The 23,129-nt window shown below is 39.3% G+C and overlaps 1 protein-coding gene across 2 annotated transcripts in view; it reads right to left on the bottom strand.

The window, feature by feature from the left end:
- Positions 1-5,475: 5,475 nt before the first annotated feature.
- Ube2w (ubiquitin conjugating enzyme E2 W) overlaps positions 5,476-23,129 on the bottom strand; it is a 54,236-nt gene continuing 36,582 nt past the window's right edge. The window contains exons 4-6 of one of the 2 annotated variants that reach the window (XM_051158674.1): positions 20,594-20,749; positions 17,110-17,185; positions 5,476-6,252 (exon numbers count right to left, since the gene is read on the bottom strand). In XM_051158674.1, the coding sequence (XP_051014631.1) occupies positions 6,239-6,252; positions 17,110-17,185; positions 20,594-20,749 (246 nt within the window). In that variant the 3' untranslated portion in view covers positions 5,476-6,238. Of the gene's footprint in view, positions 6,253-17,109; positions 17,186-19,980; positions 20,026-20,593; positions 20,750-23,129 lie in introns of those variants that run through there. The other variant, XM_051158683.1, reaches the window with a different exon arrangement.

Below are 23,129 nucleotides of genomic sequence, written 5' to 3'. Positions count from 1 at the left end.
ACATATTCACAGCAGTTTAAACGAATGGAGAAAAGTCAGACCTACTACGGAAAGTAGGAAACACTTTAAAGATTGTGGAGAAAGGCAGAGTAAAAGCAAGCAATGCATTTATCTAAGCATTCACTAATCTAGTGGTCAGGCCTGCAACAACAGCTTGCTGAGGACAAGCAAACCCCTTGAGGAAAAGATACTAGTTAAAGCACACTTATTTCCTCCCTGCCCTGGAATGAGATGCAGTCAGAGAGCTTTTCTGCTCACTTCCTTCTCTCTTTTTGTGGCTTCAAGGATCAGTCATCTTAGTTAGGTAAAGCAGTTGGTATACTCAGAAGGGATCCAGGAATTCTTTACAGTGTCCTTATTAACCGTAACACTTTTAAGTTAAGTAACATCAGACTCATAGTAACTCTGTCTCCAGGTCTCAGTTTTAATGCCCAAATCCTCCCTCCCTGCCACTAGTTTTTGTTTGTTTTGCAGCTCTGGATACCCTGGAACTCACTCTGTAGACCAGGCTGGCCTCAAACTCAGAGATCCACCTGCCTCTGCATCTGGTGCTGGGATTAAAGGTGTACACCATTATGCCCGGCTTACCCTGCCACTCATTAGTAAAATTTTTGTTATTTATTTATTTATTTTTTATTTTGCATTTCAGGACTAGGGACTGAGGCTGGGCAGGAGATACCACTGAGCTGTATTGCCAGACTTTTTAAACTTGGGGGACAAGGTCTTAGTATATTACCAGGTTGCCCTAAAGTATAAATGGTAATCTCTCATGTGTTTGCAGCAGAGATAGGATCACAGGCCACATACCACTTAGCCAGGATTTGCTTTCCTGGAGCATAAAGCACCCCATAGCTGAGTAAAGACCACCTATGGATGGGAAGCTTTGGTGACACCCTGCGTGCCATGGTCTCATCTGAAAACAGACACTATTCGTTTCTATACTTTCTTAAATAGTAGGCTTTCGCACTATATAAATTAAAATTTACATTACTATAAATTGTAAAGAACTCTAGTACTTATCCAATTCACGTATACGGGGTGGGAGAGCAAAATGACAACTGTTTTATTATTAAAAGTTACTCAAGATCCATAAAGCACACACAGTGACCTATGTCAACTAAGAAAAGGTTGGTACATGTATTGAAAAATATATAACACAGATTTTTCTGTCTTAACATTTACATTCTATTTAAAAAGTAGTTACTTTACATATTTTTTGCAATCTGTATTTATAAAATATATATACCCACCCTATTCAAACCCTCAAGCACGAGCTTCCACTCCTGATCAGAAGCACAATCTAAATTGTGATTACCAAAAGAACAGCAACAAAATGAACAAATTCAACTTGACCTGAACACGTACTTAACTCTTAACTACTCGGTAACTCAATAATCCACTCAACTAATTCTTTACCGTGTGCCTGACAATTTGCATCTATTTCAATGTTTTGTTATTATGAAGAGATCTGCACCTTCGTGATAGCTGATAAAAAAAATCTCAGAATGCCTTCATAGCCTTGTTTCAGGATTTAAGACGGTAGTTTTTCAGGCTTTCCATAGACCCAAGACTATGATAAATTATGTCTTGCAGAAAGTCCAGAGTTTTCAGTATACTTTGCCTTTAATAAAACAACTTAGATGATTGTATCAACTAGTCCTGAGGAATCCAGGCTAGGTGTGTGCCATTAGAGAGCAAGAACGGACGCTCCTTTCCCAGTCGCCTCCTCACCAGGGCTGGAGTGACGTATCCACTCAGGCATTTCTTGCGCACAAACAAAGCAACACAACACAACTTTTAAAGACAATCTATACTCACTCAGAGGCTCATCACCAAACCTAAGTATCAATAATGAATGTGAGAACTGATATTACAACTGACACATAAGTTACCAGATCACAGAACTGTAGAGAGGGCGAAGCCCGAGACGCTCACAGTCGATGTGCCTCTAAAGATGCCTAAAGTCCTGTCTGAGCTAATGAACAATTTATGCTGATGAAGAAAAAAGTCACTCAATACAACTGCAGTAAAATAACACCACATTTAAATGTAAAAACAACTTACTTAATTCACTTCAGACATAGTAGACTCTGGGAGAGTCAGTCTAAAAGAAAACAAGCACAAACCCCTCATGTCACTACTGAAAGATTCAACCACACAGTCAATTACTCAATATATTTAGCTACCTACTGATGAGATAAAAAACCCCCCATGTATCTTATTTATAGAAAGTATTTTTTAATTTCTTAAAATTTTCAGATATAATTTTAGCAATCCTTCTCTAGATTCCCTAACCTTAAACAAAAACCAAACTTCTAAGTCAGAAAAGGAAACTGTGGAGGACATTGAGCATCTATGGGAAGGCATGGGAAGGAGGTGACACAAAGAGGGGGTGGGGGCTAACGCCTCAGAAGGTAACAGCAAGGGTGGGCGCGGCTGCTGCAGCAGATAGCACAGCAGAGGCCATGCTGAGGCAGTACAGGTCTTGCTTGGAGCACCACACAGCGGGACGCGGCTGACTGCTGTGCTCCCTGGTGGTGCAACTGGAGCTCAGCGCCCCTCCAGCACAGCTGCCCTGCATCGGTCTGACAGTCGATCTTCAGGAAGGGACGGTTTGAAAACCAATTTCCACTTATGTACAATTAAACATAATTATAAATGTTAAGCCTTCAGCTAAGACACATTTTAAAAAGTAATAAAAAGGAGATACAACCACAAGCAGCAGTAACCATGAGAGCTGACACCTAACCACACTGATTTTTTATTTTAAAAAAACCCACAAAAACCTTTGAATGCACAGTACCTCCTCTTGTACTCTACTTCTAGGAAGTTGTAACAAGTTTTAAATATTGCAATTCTCAAAAACCATAGGCTTCTAAAGACGTTTAAAAAGACTTCATTACCAGAAAGAACATATTTACATACCAGTCTCCTATCATTATCCATTCCCATTACTGTAATTCATCTTTGATGGAAGAACCAGTCACTAGATATCTGTTTTAAGATCTCCAGAAGTTCTTATGCACTGTAGGTAAGTAATGTGGGGCGTGTGTGTGTGTGCGTGTGTGTGTGTGTGTGTGTGTGTGTGTGTGTTTGCATATATTTAAAATTCAGAAAAGGGAAAATAGTAAACCACCCTAGTTTACTTGGTAACACCTATCTCTTTAACTACTCAAAGTAACAAGGAGTACAGTCTTCCTTCAGTTGAACTGTTGACTACATATAAACTGTCATCCCTTTCTCCTAGGGCTTAAACAAATGCTTGTTTCTTACTGGTTAAGAGGAAAATTACACACGATAAGTTCTTTAGAAGTAAATATTAACTCCTCAAGAGCCACAAAACTGAAAATAACCGTTCTCCATAAAACCTACAGCATTTGTCTTTATTCAGAAGGGCATCAAGATCATAACTGCAGAATCAAGAAACTGCATGTATCGCATCTAACAAAATTTGGCAAAACAGGAGCATGGCCTAGAATAAATGAGAGAGGACAGACGCAGTCTCCAAGTAGGAAAATAGAATGTTGCAGGGTGGTGTTAATGGAGGGCGTGCAGGGGGCAGGGAATAAACACAACACAATTCATATAACTTTCTTCTAACTCCAGTTCTCTTTCAATAATGTGTTACAGAAAACATTTGTCTTAGTAAAAGACACAATTTGCCTTCAACTGTATGATGGCCCAGATACACATCTTATGAGGTTTAATAATGTCAAATAATTAAACGCCAAGTACAAAAGATTTTTCAATGGCTCCTAAATTCAAGGAGTAATGTTAATCTGATTATGAATTCTAACAGTTGATACTTCTATATTTTAGATATATTCTTATTTTCTTTACTTGGAACCAAAATGAACTAAAGCTGTTTGGTTTCCAACTATTTCCCATTTCATTTGAATCTATTGTATAGTATCTGTGTACAGAGAGGTATATTAAACACAAAAACACAACTGAAGCTATTAATCTACACTACAGCACTGTTAATGCTTGACCTGGTGTACTAATTCCTTTGGTGAATGATGTCACAGGCCACTTCTTAAGATAGGATTTTAGGAAGAGGACTACGAACAGGTAAGAGTTTCTCTCTGTGCTCCCCACTCCCTACCCGCCCCCCAAAATCAACTTAGTTAGTATTTTAGAGCAGTGACATAAAACTAATTTACAGCTGTAATTTCACATTAAAAGTAGTGAAAAACTAAGAACTTAAAAGATTTTTTTTCATTTAAGGTAGGCCAATTGATAAAACTGATAATGATCACTTGAGACCTTATATACATCCAGTCAAGACAGAAGAAAAATGTTTATAGTCTTTAAAAAAATGATGACTATTACCTAGCAGTATAAACAGTGTCCACAATTTGGTGGCTGGCCATGGTTTTAATTTTTTTTCAAGTTATTTCTACAGCAGACATATTTTTGAAGTCTACCCACCCCTGAGTTCAGCAGTTATACTTTTAGAGTGTAAATTATATGCCCTTATTTAACAACATGTACAAAGCTACAAAATGTCATCTACACAGAGATTAAAAACAATTTTTAAAATATTCTTTACCAATTATCAATTGGATGATTTTTATAGGGTTACATATGGGGTTACATATGTCAGACCTTTCAGCCAATTGGCTTTTATTTTTAAGCCCAAATTGATTAATATATTCACTGCAGGATATTCAAAAAGAGTGCAACAATAAGGCATTAGTAAAAATAACATTGTCATAGAAACAGATCTTGCATATGTGAAAAGGTAATTTATAAAATACATTAATCGCTTCTTAAAAAGACCTAGTTGTAGCATCGTTAACTTACATGGTACATGGTACTTAGAATGAAACCTTTTCAACAACTGTTTTATAGATCAGAGAGAGGAGATAGATAGGTAGATAGATAGATAGATGGATGATTGATAGATACCTTGGTAGATACATAGACAGACACAAATAGAAAAACTTCCATCTATCTGTAAGCAAAATCTTTTCAACAAGCGTAGAAAATTCTTCCAAGAAAACCTGTGCAATGGTTATGTGAGACAAGAAAACAAACATATCATTTTATAGTGTTCTTTTGCCAAATTCTTAAAATAAAAATGTCCACACTCTTTTGTTAAAACATTAAGCCTCTGTCAAAAATGTATTTCTCATTTTAGGGTACAGTATTGAAGGACAAATGATACAAGAAAATTTACAAGAAAAAAAAAACTTGACAAAAGTCTTTCAATTAAAGTATTGTAACATTCAAACAACTTAAAATGTAACAAAAGAAATAAGATTACAAACAAAAATGTTTATGAATTTCGAAACATAAATAAATGAAATAGTGTTCGGGCAATAGGGCTCATGCTGATGGCTAGCAGGAAGTAAGAGTGTAATATGCTTGGAAAAAAACAATAGCAGGCCCAAATGATGGAAGGCAGTAGTTTAGTCATCACTGCCATTTTCTTTTTTTTTTTTTTTTTACTTCCAAAATAAAGCCTTGGTCAAACCATTCACACCCTACATTATTCACACCTTTACTTCAGAGATTGGGGACTATATACAACAATGAATTTATTTTCACCATAGGGATAAACATATTGTACCTCTCTGCCAACGTTCCTCAAAAACTTTCCATGTCAAAACAATCTGACAGCAGATATAAACAATTAAATAAATACGCAATGATCTTTCTTACGGTCCTTTAAAGAGGCATGTATTTCATGCTGTTAGCCTTCGGATGACAGCGCACAGAATCCAAATAGAAACAGCTGGGGTGACTTTTCTATGTAATGTTGGACCCCTCACTTTCCTTATAATCCCACAGTAACCGATAAATTCATTCAATAGGCCCTACCATGCATTAATCACTGAGTGGCAGGAGTTAAGCAAACTCTTCCCGTTACAACGTCCATTGCCGGCAATGAACGCCCCCAAACCACCGAGGAAGTCACTGTTATTGCACAATACATGAGGACCTGGAACTTTTCCAAAAGCTTAAAAAAATAAAAATAAAAAATGGAATTATATCTGACATTTCCTGACACCTGCATTAATACTGTATGACTAATAAAAGCATGTCAGTTGCCTGGACTGAACCAGCCATCAACATGCGCCCAGAATGCACACGAGTAAATGCAGTAAAAGGAAGTAGTCTTCATTGCCTACAGGTCACTTCCAGTCAAAGGTTAAAGTTCAAAGACTGAATGATCAAAGTGCTCATTTTCTCAGTAGGACTATCTTCTGCTACGAGGATGAGAACAGTGGCATCAACAAGTATCATCTTTAAGAAAAGGAGAAAAAGAAAATTAAAAACTTAAGCATGTGTAAGTAATCTACAGATTAATCTCACGTAGGAATAATGTCAAGAGACAAGAACATGGCTAACTGAACTTGCCTCTCAATTTTTACAGATAAAAATTTGTGCTCAATTATATAATAAGCAAAACAACTTTTACTCTTTCAAGGAAATAATAGTTTGCAAAATAAACCTCTTAAAATAATATATGATTAGTATATTAATTCAATTTTTAAAAGGAATAAGGTAGCAAGTACTCAGGACACAGCTTGCAACAGTCTTTCTATGAGCAATACTTACACACACTAATATAATATAAGCACTGCTCATATGCAGCACATGTCTTTAAGTCTACGAGACAACTGTCCTTCAACAATAAGATGCAACTTCAAATCAATCAACACATTTAATACTGTTAATGTGCTTTCAGAAAACCAATTTTCAGAAAGTATATATACATATGCAAAGTCATTTCAAAGCCTGAAGAATTGAAGAATTATTCTGTAGTAACTTCTGGTAGCCCCAGGATATTACATTTAGAGAATATATAACTGTAGGGTCTATGACTTATTTTGCCAAACTGATTTCACAAAAATGTATCTGAAAAAATCGAGGGCTAGCTACTTTTCAGAAAGAAGCCTCAGACTGGTAGCAATACCCAAGAGTTAAAAGAGCTTATAAAGGAAAATGCAGGAAATGCTAGTCAAATATTTTATGACTAATTCCATGTCAAGCCTAATAAAAATTTCCACTAATAGAGACTACATGAAGTCTGTTATGGTAAGGAAATTTGTGGATTACAGTGTTCATGAGGAAATAAACAAGACCTTAAGAACAAATCACAGGGTGGTGATACAGCTCAGTGGCACAGAATTTCCTAATAATTTAATAATTTAAAATAATTTAATAATAATTTAATAATTTAAAATAATTTAATAATTAAAAAAAAAAAAGCCCTAAGCTTAGTCCCCAGCATCAACAATAGACAAAGAGCCCAACAGAGTTTGAGTATGCAGCCATCTTGGGCTACCTGGTAAGACCCTCTATCAAAACAACACCTGGTAGTGGTGGCGCATGCCTTTAATCCCAGCACTAAGGAGACAGAGGCAGGGGGATCTCTGAGTTTGAGAGCCTGGTCTACAGAGGGAGTTCCAGGACAGCCAGAACTGCACAGAGAAACCCTCGTTTCCAAAAACAAACAAACAAACAAACAAATAAACAAGAAAAAATGGGCTGGAGAAATGGGTCAGAGGTTTCTTGTAGAGGACCACATTCTTGTATCCACAGCATACATGCTCACAATGGCTTATACAATTTGAGTTCTGGGGAACCAGAAACAAATTTTTGAGACAGGGTTCATGAGGTACAAACTGGTCTCAACCATGCTGAGTAGCCAGGGCTGGCTTTCAAATCCATCTTCTTACCTCCAAATCCTAGCAGCTAAGATTAAAGACATGTATTTACCTGCATGGCTAAACCCTTCAAATGAAAAATAAAAATATGGAAGAAAGAAACAAGTGGAGAATTTATATATCTTATGTTTCATATAAAAGTATTCATTAGTGTGGACAATAAAGTAATATCTTAGTTTTTTGTGTGTGCTTGGATTTTGAGGGGTTTTTGTTTTTTTTTTTGCAAGTATGTGTGTGCATGTGTATATGTGTGTATATGTGTTGGAGTGGGTTATTTTTTGGTTTTGTTCTCTCTCCCCCACGCTACCCGTGTGTGTGTGTGTGTGTGTGTGTGTGTGCACACTGCTCTCCAAAGTAGATGGGATTGTAAGAATGGCGGCTCAATGAAGTATTTTACTGAGACAAACACTACAAGCCACCAAATGTAAATCTCTGAGTTACAGTATGGCAATGAATTCTACCTGAAATGCCACGAAGTTCAGAATGATACAGGCAATACAGTAAGAAAGTGCCTAAATTCAACTAAGCATGCTATTTAGTAAACTAGAAACAAGCTTGTATCTCTAAAGACATACCGTATTTTAAATGGCAGCACAAATTTACTTTTACTAATGGCTGGTCATTCTGGAAGGTTCTCAGTTTGGTAGGCTTCTGTAGAATGTGGTACTAAAATGATTATAGATCCCCTAAAGCTATTCTCCTATCCCAACCTCCATCTTGGATCAAATGTTAGGACAAATTTAGGTTTGATATGGTTCTACCTGTGTGTGTGGAAATGTATTAAGTTCTGCAGTTTAAATTCAATAATCTCTAATAGCAGGACTCCCAGGAAACTGAATATGGGTACTAAGTCAAAACCCTGCTTTCCCCATAGCTAAGAGGCAAAACCAAACAAAACAAAAAACCTTCAAGGAATAGTTTTCTTACTATGTACAAAGATTATTTATAGACACAAGATGGACACAAAAACAAGAGCAATGGAGTAAAGCCTACTTTGGGTCAGGACAAATTATGACTCTAAAAGATTGTGAAAGACCACTGACAGTCTTTAGCCTCTTGGCTGACATACCTGTGGCAATCTAATACCTTGGGGGGAAATCTCATAATAATGATTTCCATGTTCCCCAGAACTACCAAAAGCCTCTACTAAAGTCCCATTCTCCAACATCCCACACAGGCTGTCCACTCCAGCGAGGCCACCTCCATCAGCACTACCTTCCCCGAGCTTATGGATGCGTGAGGACTAGAGAAAAGTCACTGCATCCCTACAGCTATAAAGATGCATCACACTGGAGCCCATCACCAGGGCACCAGGGCACAAGGCGAGAAGAACAGCACAGTAAAGCAGGCCTGTGACACACACTGGGAGGCCAACAGCAAAATGGACAAACTACTTACAGTTAAGTTTATCTCCTAAGAACTTAGGGAATTAATTTTCCTTTGACAAATAGATTCAAGAAAGATTTTAAGGCATACAGGTAATAGAACTGTCACCCATTAGGAAGGAGAGGGTACTGATAAACATTCAAGTTCATTTCAGGAATTTACAGATTTTGTATCCTTAAAATGTTCACATTAGTGTAAATTTGTGACTCTATATTTATACTTATAGCAAAGGCTATAAAGCAGGAAGAAAAAGAGGTGTTTTTTGTTTGTTTGTTTGTTTTTTCAAGACAAGGTTTCACTGTGTAGCCTTGGCTGTCTTTGACTAGGGTAGTCTCAAACTCACACAGCTCTTCCTGCTTCTGCCTCCCGAGTGCTGAGACTAAAGGCATAAGCCACCATGCCTCGCTAAAAGAGGTGTTTTTCTTTTTATTTTTGAGACATCGTCTCAAGTAGCCCAACTGGTTTTGAACTGGAAATACAGAAGATAAAGAATCGATGTGCTGCCACCTCCCGCAGCTGGATGACAAGCGTGGCCCGCTCCCACTTACGTCAGACTGGGCATGAACTCAGGGCTCCTACACGCTATGCAAATGTTCCAGCAATTGAGCTACATCCCGGCACCAAGGAATTCAACATCACTAATCTGAGGCAATTTTATGCTCCTGTCCTCCTAAATTCTTGATAATTCTACAGGAATGAGCCAGCTAGACAGAACTAGTATGTAGCCTGTTTTCCTAAATAAAAAATCACTCAACATCTTCTTGTGTTAGACTGCACCATTTGCTGCATATGCTATCTAAATAGTATGCCAAAGCATTCACTGCCTGTAAGCCTATGTCTCTGATGCAAATACTCAAGTGTGAGCTTCACCTTATGTTTAACATTCAAGGGTCCGACCTCCCTGGTGGAAATCTACTGTGTAAGCAAGGTGAGTATTTGTAGTATGAATGAGTTCCAGGAAACAAGTTCTATTATCAATAGATTCTTCTTGTCTACTTCACTGTAACACTTTTATAGTTAACGATACTTTGTACCTTTGCTATGAACAATGGTTCTGTCTGACAATAAACTCTGGAGTCTATGGTGCAGCCATGACCTCTCAGCAGCTGTGGGTGTCTGCACAAGACCTGCACAAAACCAAGGCAGCCAATGCTCTGCTCATAAGCTCCCATGCCTAACTGAGGAGCTATGGACAATTGATGGCTTTCAGGAGAAAAGGGAATCAGTGTTCCGTAATAGTGTGGCCCCTGCTCAGTCTACCACGCTCCAGCAGCTAGCCTCATCTGTGAGTGTATGGGTATCCCCAATTGGACTCAGTAAGATATGAAAGGGGTGGAGGGCAGGAGGTTGGGAGGGGGGAGTGGATGGGAAGGTGGGGGTAGATCTGGGAGGAGTTGGAAGAGGAGTGAGAAGAGAATGTGATCAAAACACACTGTATGCAATTCTCAAAGGAAAAAAGTGGGTTCTAAGTCATTCATTTAGCTAGGCCCAAACATACAAATCTAAATAAGGAAGATTCCATGTCTGAATCATGGCAAATTCCCAAACTCATGTGTACGCTCTCAAGTGACTCATCTATTTCACAAACCTATTTTGATTTAGCTCTCAGTTTCTGCTCAATTTATTTTTCAGAGCAAACGAACCCCTGTGTTAACTGGCAACATGGTATGCTTGCATCCAAGCAGATATAACCTAATTAGAAACTGAAGAGTTCTGGAAAGTGGTCCTAATTTCAAGTAAGAGGAAGGAATGCATATTCACATACCAATACAACTTCTTATACTCTAAAACTCTACCTACTATGATCACCTGTGATATTTTAAGAAACCATTGTTCCTAAAGAACCTCAAAAGCAATCACTATGAGGTAAGAGGCATACAACAGAGTAGCGGGACTGACCTAATTTGTAAGAGCATCTAAATAATAATGAAAATGAGCAAAACTTACGTTCTGAGTACGTTCATGAAGACCTAACTGTTGTCTGGTAGCTCAGCTGTGGACTACCTGCTGAGGCCCCTTTATAAAAACCAGGAGATTAAATGAGCTCAGACTTGTAATGTTCCACTCTCAGTGTCTCCATGCTGTGAGCCCCTTTTAGAGCACACACATCGTTACGTCAACTAACCCTCTCTTGCCTTTCTGCTTACATGACAGCTATACTACACACGCTGACCCATGCATATTGTCAGTGCCACACAGGATGGCTGGAGAGCTGAATGCCTAAAACATAAGTGCGTTTAGTCCCTTAAAGCTGCAATGCTAAGTGCTCTGTGCATGCGTGTGCACGCATGTGTGTAGACATAGAGAGTATCTAAAGGTTAGAAAGATAGACAAAGCATAACACAGTGGGGTAGGGGACACACACACAGCTGTGTGTTGAACACTGAACACACACCTGGCCACTGAGATACATCCCACTCTTGGCCCTCAATCTTTTGGGACAGCTTCACAGGTCACAGGTCACATATGAAAGATGATCTGTCCTTATAATCCTCTGAGAACTAGGTGGCATTAATGTCTTGACTAGTTTTTTGTCAAGGCAATATAAGCTAGGGTCATTTGAGAAGAGAGAATTTCAATGGTGAAAATGCCTCTCTAAGACTGGCCTGTGGAAATTATTTGACTGATGACTGCTGAGGGAGGGTCCAGCCTACTGTGAGCTGTGACAACTGACCAGGTGGTGCTGGATATGTAAAAGGCGGTATAAGGACACAGGGAAACATAAGCAGCAAAGCAGTCAGCAGTACTCCTCTAGGCTTCTGCTTCCGTTCCTGCCTTAGCTGCTAGCCTGACGTCTTCAGTGATGGACTGTGACCTGTGTGTAAAGCAGTAATAACCCTTTCCTCCCCAAGCTGCTTTTGGTCATGGTGTTCTATCACAGGAACAGAAACCCTAAGACAGATAAGAAATTGCAAGAGTCAGTAGGGCTCAACAATGGACCCCTAGAGTTGAAGCTAGGTTGAAGAGAGGAGATTCCTGGAGCTCAGGAGTGCATGATTAGCCTGGTAAACACAGGAGTCTCCATCTCAGGGATAATGAGAAAAATAAAAAGCATCAGCAAGAATACATATTTATGAACCAGGTATGGTGGCACATACCTGCAATCCTAGCACTCGGGAGGCAAAAGGACTACACGAGTCTGGGCGAGCCAGGTCTACATAGTTAGAAGAAAAGGGGTGGAAGGGAACGAGAGAAAGGAAAAGAGGAAAATGTGCATCAATGTTGTATTGACCCCCAACCATAGGAATTATGTTTATTGCTACTGCTTAAACTGTATTTTGCTATTATGAGTCATAACATTAATATTTGTGTTTTGTGGCTGGGCGGTGGTGGCACGCGCCTTTAATCCCAGCACTGGGGAGGCAAAGGCAGGTGGATCTCCATGAGATCTAGGCCAGCCTGTTCTACAGAGTGATTCCAGAACAGCCAAGGCTACACAGCCAAATACTGTCTCAAACAAACAACCCTCCCCAAAAAATAACAAAAAATTTGTGTTTTGCAATGGCCTTAGGCAACCGCTGTCAGAGTTGTCCGACTAACCGATTTCTTATGGTTGGAGGTCACCACAGCATCAGTGCACAGTTCTTGAAAAACGAGTGTTAACGGACGAGCATGAGCAGTGACAACCTGGAATTGAACCTACTAAGTAGGCAAAAGGCAAACTGACATCTGAAAAGTCCCAACAAAGCTAACAGGTTACACTTTTTGAGAATGGATACGATCATCTTTCTGTTAAGACCATGCAAATTCAACTAGAATGCTAAACTAGAATAGTAATATGTTATTTATAGTGCCTGTAACTAACTGGCATTTAGATGTGCATGAAGGAAAAGACAATACCATGCCCCAACTGTTGAAAGGTTTTACCTTCTTATACGTAATGGATATTCAAACAAGATGCTCTGCAGCTTCCTGGTTGGACGACATGCCACCTGTTCTATTATCTCAATTAACAGCAAACACAGCCCTTTCTCCATCCTCCCCGCCACCCCCGTCCTGGTTTTTCGAGAGAGAGTTTCTTTGTGTAATATCACTAGTTGTCCTAGAACTCTCTTTGAAGACCAGGCTGGCCTCAAACTCACAGGGAATAGCCAGCCTCTGCATCCCTGCATCCCGAGTGCTGAGATTAAAAGCGTGTACCACCATGCCTAGCCAGCCCCTTTCTTGAGTACATAAAAAACTCACATATGCAGTAAATTTGTCTCAAAGGGGAATGGTGCCAGATTCTCTGGGCATTCAGGGTTCATGTACGGTAGAAGAGAGCCACAGTAAGTCAGCAAATCAAGGCTGCTTTAACAGAATTGTATGTAAGCGAAAACAATGGATCAGCGAGTAAAAGTGCTGGTTGTGCAAACCTGACCTCCACATATAAGCCGTGGCGTGCACACAACACTAATAAAGTGCGGTTGCGCCTGTGAACTCACAGTGCATGTGACTGCATGTACAAGATCTGTACAAGACAGCCGAAACCCCACCATGGGTGATAATGGGGGCTGAAAAAGTCTCATCCCTACCTGGGGAGGAAGCATCAGCTTTCTTAAGAGATGTGAACCTGTGGGTCGTGACCCCTTTGGGGTCCAAGGACTCTTTGACAGGGGTCATCTAAGACCATTGGAAAAACATAGATATTTACATTATGATTCATAATAGTAGCAAAATTACAGTTTTGAAGTCGTAACAAAAATAATTTTATAATTGAGGGTCACCACAACACAAGGAGTTGTACTGAAGGGCCACACTAGGAGGCTGAGAACCTTCTCTAGCAGGTGGTCCTACAGCTCAACACCCTGTGCACCACGTGGACAAGGTGGACTGAAAAGAACAAGGAGGTGGAGAGAGAGCACATCAAGTTGGGAGGAAAGTGTTAGTGGGGAGAAGGGGGCTATCGGAGGGAAGGGGATGAGAGTGGGTTTGAACAAAACACATTATGTACAAGTATGACATCCTAAAAACAACCACCACGTAGGGGAAAGTGGTCACAACAGGAGTGTGACAGCGGTGTGGAAGGCTTTGTTCCACTCTTTGCTATCCGTGCCCTGGCACTGCATCCATGCTGGAACTTGCTAGCTCAGCATTAAGAGTTTCAGAAAATTTAAATTTATTACTAGTTTATACACAGGTAAAAATGTGTAGCACGGTAATTCCAATTAGTTATTTATTCTTTTGAGATGGGGCTGGGGCTCAGAATCAAACTCAGGGCTTCACAAAAGCTAACTAGGTCTCTACCACTGAGCTACATTCCCAGACTACATTCTTAAATAATTTCACAAATTGTTTTGGTTTTGATGCTTTGACTTTTCAAATAGATAACTGTATAATTTCTTCATAATCTTTTTTTCTTTTCTATTTTTGAAACAGAAGCTCACTATACAACTCAGGTTGGGCTCAAACTCAACACAATCCTCCTGACCTTCAAGTGTGGGGATTACAGGCATGTGCCACATCTGGTTCTGTTAATGACCTTTAAACTAAAGGGGAAAAAAACCGAAAACAACAAAACAAACACACATTCACACACAAACAAGGAAAATCCTCCCTCCTTATTAATTAATGTTCAGTGTTTTAAAAAACAATTTTAAATACTTAATCTACAGGAAAGATTTTATTAAATAAAAATGTAAATTTCTTTTTTAAAACATTTACCAAATTTCCAAAATGACCAGCTTTAATAATCTTTCACTTCCTGATGTATGATGCATTTCTTAAACTTTATATATATAATAGGGCCCCAATAGTCACAATCCTCCTTTAATGATCTCTTGTTTGTTTGTTTTTCAAGACAGGGTTTCTCTGTGTAGCCCTGGCTGTCCTGGACCAGGCTGGCCTTGAACTCACAGAGATACACCTGCCTCTGCCTCCCAGGTGCTGGAATTAAAGGGGTGCCCACCACCACACCCGCTTTACTCATCTACTCTTACACTGACAGCACACCCATTTCCCTCTAGTATCTCGTATATGTCAACATGCACCCGAGCTCTTCTTCACCATTACAGTGTTCTGTTTCTGTCTGAGGCGGGATCTTAGCACTTAGCATAAGCTTGCCTGGGGCTGGCTGTCTTCTGCCTCACCCTCCTCAATGTGAGAACTGCAGTCATGCACCCCACCATATGTGCGGCACCTGTAATTTTTCCCTTAAAATCCTACCCCGTTACTCTACTAGCTTTCTACGGAATTACATAAAGCTGTAATTTACTGTCTGTCTTTTTTTACAGGGGTTTTTTGACACAGGGTCTCATGCAGCTCAGGCTTGCCTCACCACAGATGATCTTCAACTCCTGAGTCATCTGCCTTTAATTTTCAAGTGCTGGGTGAAGAAAATCTAGCTGGGCATGGTGGTGTACGCCTTTAATCCCAGTACTCGGGAGGCAGAGGCAGGCAGATCACTGTGAGTTGGAAGCCAGCCTGGTGTACAAAGCAAATCCAAGACAGTCAAAGCTACCTAGTGAAACCTTGTCTTAAAAAACAAAACAAACAAACAAAAAGAAAACAAATTAAATCTAACTTCCCATGAAGAATTCTCTCATAGTCCTTCCATCTTTGTCAGTGTCCCTCTAGGTTTGTGTTAATGACTTCACTTCCTATTGCACTGGCTACTCGTATTTCTATGGCCCTTGGGAATGGCCTCCTTTCACTGGCTTCGGTGCCACTGCATCTACTCTGGTTTTAAATTACAGTTTAAGTGAAAACACAAAAGATTTCACATTCAATAGAAAGGCAGGGGGGAAAGGCCATATTTTCATTAAATTTTGCAAGATCTGATTTCTTTATTTTCTTGCTAAAATAAAAAACCTAAGCGCCAGCAGGAAAAGAAATGCTTTTGTGAATACAAAGATCACAGAAGTGACATTTATTTACCTACTTTAAGACATATAGGGATGTAGCTCGGGGGTGAAACTGTCTAGCAGGCATGAGGCCAGGGGAGCCATTCCCAATACCAAGGGAAAAAGAAGTCCACTGGGGAATGTAAGCATTTGCTTTTAATTTAAACTATATTCTTGGGATAGTACTAAGGTTAGTTTAGAAATAATGCAAGCAATTCTGCATTATAAAACTATATTACTCCCTAAACAAGAAAAACAGAAACTTAACATTATCATAAATATTCTTCTCATAAAGCTAACCCGGGCAGAACGTCAAACACTTGAAGAATAGCTGTGTGGTGGTTTGGATGTGAATGGCCAGTGTAGGCTCACAGGGGAGCCCCAGTTTGGTCACTGGGGAGTGGCACAATCTAAAAGGAAGAGGAGCTGTTGCCTCATTGGAGGAAGTGTGTCACTGGAGGTGGGCTTTGCCTTTGAGAATTCAAAAGCCAATGCCAAGCCCAGAGTCTCTCTCTGCCGACACTCAGCTACTGCTCCAGCACCTGCCTCCATGTTGCCATGCTCCCCACCATGATGATAATGGACTAAACCTCGGAAACTGTGAGCCAGCTCCAGTTTAAAGCTTTCTTTTACAGGACTTGCCATGGTCATGGTGTCTCCTCACAGCACTAGAACTCTCACTAAGAGAAGCTGTTGGGACCAGAGACTAATGGAAACTATAACTTAGTTTAACTGCCTGAAATTACAAAAAGTGAGTGCACAGGGCATCAGAACGTATACTTCATATAAACCTAGCACTATTTTATGTAAAAGATTATTATGGACATCAGTCTTTCACAGCTGTATGTATCTATAATCCCAGTCTTGGAAGGCAGAGGCAAAAGAAAGCTACAAGTTCAAGGCATGCCTGGACTACATAGCTAGTTTCAGGAAAGGCTTACATAAATAAGCTAAATTGTCTCAAACCTCAAGTGCATCAAAACAAAAGTCCGTAAGATATGGAATGGTACTGCTTGAATTATCAGAGCAGTGCTAATTTTACTACTTCTGTGGTATGATTTTGTTTAAGAAAATTAGTCTAATACCCACATTTCCCAAGATTTTCTAGAATGTAGTATTACAATACCTCAATTACACCCTCCCACTATTTTCCCAAGCCTTACAACCACCATCTTCCAAATAAAAATTCCCCAAATTTGTCATTACAGATTAAAATTGCTCACCATGATACCACCATTTTGTTTTCTTTGGATTCTTGTTACATGTTCGCACATAAAAGGAATTATCTGGTGGTCGCCTCTGAAACAAAGAAAGAATTTAGATAGGTAAATTCTGAAAGAAAATGACTAAGAGAGAAGTGACTTTAGCAAAACTATTATAGAACATATGAAAACAATGGAAACACTAAAAGCCTAACTTGAGAATATGTATCTCAACTGCTTTAAGAAGGAGTGGGGAGGTTAGTGCCAGTCTATGACATCCAAATTCTTCATACTTACCTCTCCCATCAAGCCATCTAATGACTACTTACATGAGCTAACTCAACAAAAGGCCTTCCTAACTCAGGTTGTCTGAAGAGCTACAGCAACTTTCAAGTATCCACACAGGCTTATCATTTTATTGTAATGTATTAAGGACAGAGCAGGTGATTCCAATTCAAACAGCAACTAAGAGGAAAGATGTTTTAATGCTGTGTTTAACAGTGGCGTTGCAGTTTCTCATCTGCCCCGACAGAAACAACACAGAAAACCTGGCAGCTCTGCAGGATACCTACACAAGAGTGATGCTAACCACAGTGGAGGACTCGGAGGAGCCCTGCCTGAAAACTTCTGGGTACCAGAGCTAGACATGAGGATGTGCCTCTCTGTCAAGAGTTCAAATGTCAAGTTTATTCTAATGCTATAGTGAGGGACAGCTTCCAACAGCATGACAGATAGCCTCACTCTTGCTTTTGGCCACTTTTACACCAACACTGATAGAGCAATGTATTTCTTTCCCTATTCAGTATTTTCTGCAGTGTTTAGACTTAACTATTTAGAGGGGTGGAGAAATGGCTCAGCAGTTAAGAGCACTGGCTGCTCGTCCAGAGGACCCAGGTTCAATTCCCAGCACCCACATGGCAGCTCACAATGGTCTGTAACTCCTGTTCCAATGGATCTGAACCCCCTCACACATGTAGGCAAAACACCAATGTACATTAAATAAATAAATAGAAAATAACTATTTACAGTAATGAAGATGAGAGAGTTAGAGAACTCCCTCTTCTACTGAGGCTGGTCAAGAGGGGCATCATTTAAGCAAGGTCTAGCTAGAAAGCAGCAGGAAGTGTGATAGACAGCCTAGACTGCAAGAGGAAAACAGTCTATCTTCAGGATGCTTCTAATGCTCTTCTACTTAGCTGTCAGCTGGCCCTTACAATGCCTTTATGAACTCACAGCAATGATACTTTCAATCAATAACTACAAAAAAGACTATTTGGGTACAATTTGTTGACTCCTCCAAGATTACACTGATACAGCATGAGAAAATTTCTCTAATAACTAATTGTATCAAACTTACAGACATTCTAACTCAAATTATCATGGTTAGACTTATCATACAGCAACTCTACTAAAAACAGTTTAGCAATAATTAAGTAAAAATGATTAGTTTTACACTAATGTATACAAAACACACTAGCAGCAAACCAAGAGGTAAGGAGAACGAGGAGGGTTAAAGGATGAGAAGCATCCTGAGCAGCAGTTACTCTCCAGCAATTGGTGTAAAACAGTCCACGTAAATGCATGTAAAAGCTAATGATCACCAGGCCACGCAAGAGCAATGGGTAGAGTCACCTGTGACCATCTCAATGCAGTGCACATCAAAGCCTGTAGTCATCACCTCACTGTGAAGAATCATAGGGACACAGGAGCCCTTGTAAAAACAAACTGCTTTGTCCCACAGAAGAAAAGCTCGCTCTCTCTCTCTCTCCCTCTCTCTCTCTCTGTGTGTGTGTGTGTGTGTGTGTGTGTGTGTGTGTGTGTGTAAGAAACAGAGTAAGAAAAAAACCTGAAGCAATAAACAACAAAGACTTGTAACAACTCTTAGGTTAAACAAAGCTTGATTATAGCCTTAAAATGCCAAAGAAACTAGTGATATTAAGGGGGCTGGGGAGATGGCTCAGCAATTAAGAGTGTTGGCTGTTCTTTCCGAGTACCCTTGTTTGTGTCACAGCACCCACAAGATGTTTCACAATCATCTGTCACTCCAGTTCCAGGAAATGCAATGCCCTCTTCTGGCCCCGTAGCTACCAGGCATGCTCATGGTACATAAGCATACATGGAGGTAAAACACCCATATTAAAAAATAGCAAGGTATTTTTAAAGAGTTATTAAGACACATGTATCATATTTCATCTAAAATAGTATCTTTGTATTTTAGTATTTCTGAATGGGGATATGTCTTTCAATTAACAACATGTCATAATTTAATGGCAGGGTTTTTTCTTATATGGTACCTAATAACTGGATAAAGGGCTCTTCATCTTACAGTTGAAACAGAAAAACAAAATTTAGCCTATTATTCTCTGTACTTATTTGAACAATATAACTAAATCAAAACTAAACTAAATCTTATTTTTGAAAAAGAATACCAGGAAAATTCCTTTAAAATATATTATTATGTGTGAGTTTATGTTTGTAGGCACATATGTGCACCACACTGCAACTGGCGATCACAGAAAATCTTTCAGGGCTCTGTTCTTGCTTCCAATGTAGGTTCCAGGGATCAATAGTCAGGCTCACATAGTGAGCATGTTCAGTGGCTGAACCATCTTGATGCAAACCCCTCCCCCCCAAAAAACAAAAACAAAAACAAAAACCAAAAAAACCCTTTGAATTAACATTCCAAGAAACTAACTTAGTCAAACAGTGACTCTGGGTGTTCCAGATTCTAAACAACCCATTGTTTAGAAATGTACCATTGTCTTAAAGATTCTCTAAATTCTACTAAAACAGCAGTGGATTTAATCTGGAGAACAGAAAAGCAATCTGCTAAAGACACATATACACCCCCAGAGCTCCCTACTTTAAAGGTATCTGAAATTTGGCTCATACCATTTTTCATCTGGTCTTTTCCCTCACTTCCATTAGAGGCAGAATCTGTGGGTGAATAAAGGAGAACAAGAGGGAAGGTTCCAAAAATTCTACTAGTAATTGTGCCTCCTTCACTCTAACCACTGAGAAGCTCTGGGTTCTGGGAGACGCTGAGAAATGCTGCCTTGGGTGGAGCTGGCAAAGGGAGCTAAGGAGTGAGGGATGTTCGTTCTAACTTTCCCACGGTGAAATCCAAATACAGGACTATGCTGGACACTTTTACTCTGTGCTTGTTCATAGAAATAAATTCAGATTAAGAACACGTGCATGAATGTGCTGTTTAAAACGATTAAACAACAGCAACAGTCTAGTTACTACCCACACTGCTAGCATGTTATATGCTCAATATACTATACTTCAGAAATACATATAAAACTTTAAGTTTGACTTCTAGTCTATTTAGAATGAAAGATAACAAAATAAATTGCCAATTTATTACTAAAAATGTCATTCACTGCAATTTGAAAACAAAAAGCACAAGTCCTCCTTCAGATACAAATAATTATATATTGAAACTGTTAACCTACCTATGCTGAAAGAGGAGACATTACCTGGATAATTGTGAAAGTCCTACCTTTTCTTTGCAGCTGGAAAGCATGCTAATAATGCTAAGACAGACTGACTGGACTGAGAGCGCTGGGGACCAGTCTTCTGTTAGAATGGATAAACAGATATGACCATTGCTATACACATGAGGATGAACAGGAATATTTTCACCAGTAAACATGACCTAAGAAAAAATAAAATTCCATTAACGCTGAATATTCTCTACTATTAAAAATTAAAATATTCTCCACATTTAACAAGTATTAGTTTTTTAAGACATAAGACCAAGCAGACTTCAGGAGGAAATGCTCACATATCACCAACAATTTCATAACAACCTCACTGCATAAACAACCATGCAGTGTTTGCAAACCCTAGACTGTTTTAATAAATTTCACTGAAAATTTCTAAATTTATATCTTTCTTTACTAGTAAACTGTAAACTACACTCATAAGAATGTTTTTGTTTTTTCAAATTCTAGTCATTACTCACTGAATATTCATTACGCACACCTTTAACCCCAGCGCTTGGGAGGCAGAGGCAGGCAGGCCTCAGTGAGTGTGAAGCCAGCCTAGCCTTCTACATGGTAAGTACCGGGACAGCCTTCCCAGGCTACATACTGACAGCCTATTTTAAAAACCAAAATACAACAAACCCCAAATGTACTAAAAATGCCAAAGTATTTCATTTTGATGCTAACAAAAACGTTTTTTGGTGAAAAAAGGAAATAATAAAGCTGAGTCTTAACTGGCTGGTGTCTCTCTCCTTACTACATTGCTCCTTTATCTAACCTCGGCACAACTGTCAGGGGCCTTGCTCTGCCCTAACATTCAAGTAAACCACCTAAGCATCCAAACAGGAAAGAGATTAAATCCACATATCCTTAAATACCATTATACACATTCCAAGACAATTCAAAGGCAGCAGACAGACTGTGGAACAATTACATACGTGCCCCTCTCTATTTTGCAATGCTGAGCAAAGAACTTGCATCCTTGTACATGCTACCCAAGTGCTCCATTCTGAGCTACAGCTCTAAGAGAAATTTGATTTACATAAAATTCAAATTAAATTAACTCACCAATCTTCAAGTCAATCTTATAAGGTAATAATACCATACTAATTCTGTAGTTTAGCAGTCATTCCTAAGTAGTGATCTCACACACACAGAAAGAAAGAAAGAAAGAAAGAAAGAAAGAAAAGAAAAGAAAAGAAAAGAAAAGAAAAGAAAAGAAAAAAAGAATGGGGGTATGATTAAAAATTCACAACCAGGCTGGCTGTGGTGGTGTCCCACTGCAGGAGCAACTTCTGGAAAGCCCGAGGTGAGGAATTTTACTAGAGCCTGCAAGTTCAAGGCCAGTCTTGGGAAAATAGCAAAACTTTCAAACAAACAGTAACAACAACCATAAACATAAATTCAAACTTGCCAATTGAGAACCGAGTCTCCACATACAAGCCTACAGCTCTCAACCTAGACTAATAGTCTCAAACCCTGCAAAATACCAAGGAGGAGAACCGGAGGAAACGTTTTGCTCTACAGAAGACAGTTGATGAAATCTGATTGGCTAGAGTGAGATAAATGCACACTTAATATAGAGTTGATATGGTGAAATTAAAACACGATAAGGTTTTTATCTGACTTATTAAGATTCTGACAAATGGGGGCTGGAGAGATGGCTCAGCTGTTAAGAGCACTGTCTGCTCTTCCAGAGGTCCTGAGTTCAATTCCCATCAACTACATGGTAGCTCACAACCATCTGTAAGGGGTCTAATGCCCTCTTTTGGCATGCAGGTGTACATGCAGATTGAGTACTTGTCTATATAAAATAAATCTTTAAAAAAAATCTGACAAATATTCACATTAACAAACCAATCATCCACAGTCTGCTACCTGCAATTATTACTAGCAAGCAGGACTCAGTCTGTTAGATGAGGTTAACAAGTATTTTTCAAAAGGATCATTTTCAAACTTGCTTCCCTTAGTCTTTAGGATGTGGCAGCTGTGGTTCACACCTTTAATCCCAGCACTCAGGAAGTAGAGGTAGGCAAATCTCTGAGTTCAAAGCCAGCCTGGTCTACAGACTGAGTTCCAGGATAGCCAAAGCTACACAAAGGAACCATATCTGGAAAAAAACATAAAAGATCTGGCCACCACCTTTACCCTCCTCACAGAAGAAAGGTAGAAGCATAAAAGCCAAGTCTCATAATGAAAGGAATCAACTACTTCTACAGGATTGCAGAAAATTCACTCTTAACCTTTGAATGGCCATTCTACCAAATGCCATTTATTCAGCTGATGTCACTCATCTTGCCCTAAAAAAAACACCCTGCTTTGAGCAATCTTCAATTCTACACTTTTTGAGTATGTTTACAACTGCTTTTTAGCGGATTTTTGTAAGTATGAACCACAGCTTACTACAACACATTTATTTGTAGATTGTGTTACATACATAGAGAACAGGATTTTATAAATGTCATGAAATACAGCTTTGTTCTGGGTTATTCATTCTATCCTAAAGAGCCATTTGACCAGCAGTGTTTTCACTGAGAATATAGGCAGTAC

The sequence above is a fragment of the Acomys russatus genome, chromosome 2, assembly GCF_903995435.1.
Source record: "Acomys russatus chromosome 2, mAcoRus1.1, whole genome shotgun sequence".
NCBI lineage: Eukaryota > Metazoa > Chordata > Mammalia > Rodentia > Muridae > Acomys > Acomys russatus.
Note: the sequence above shows the minus strand (reverse complement) of the source record. Positions and strands in the feature narration are given on the sequence as shown.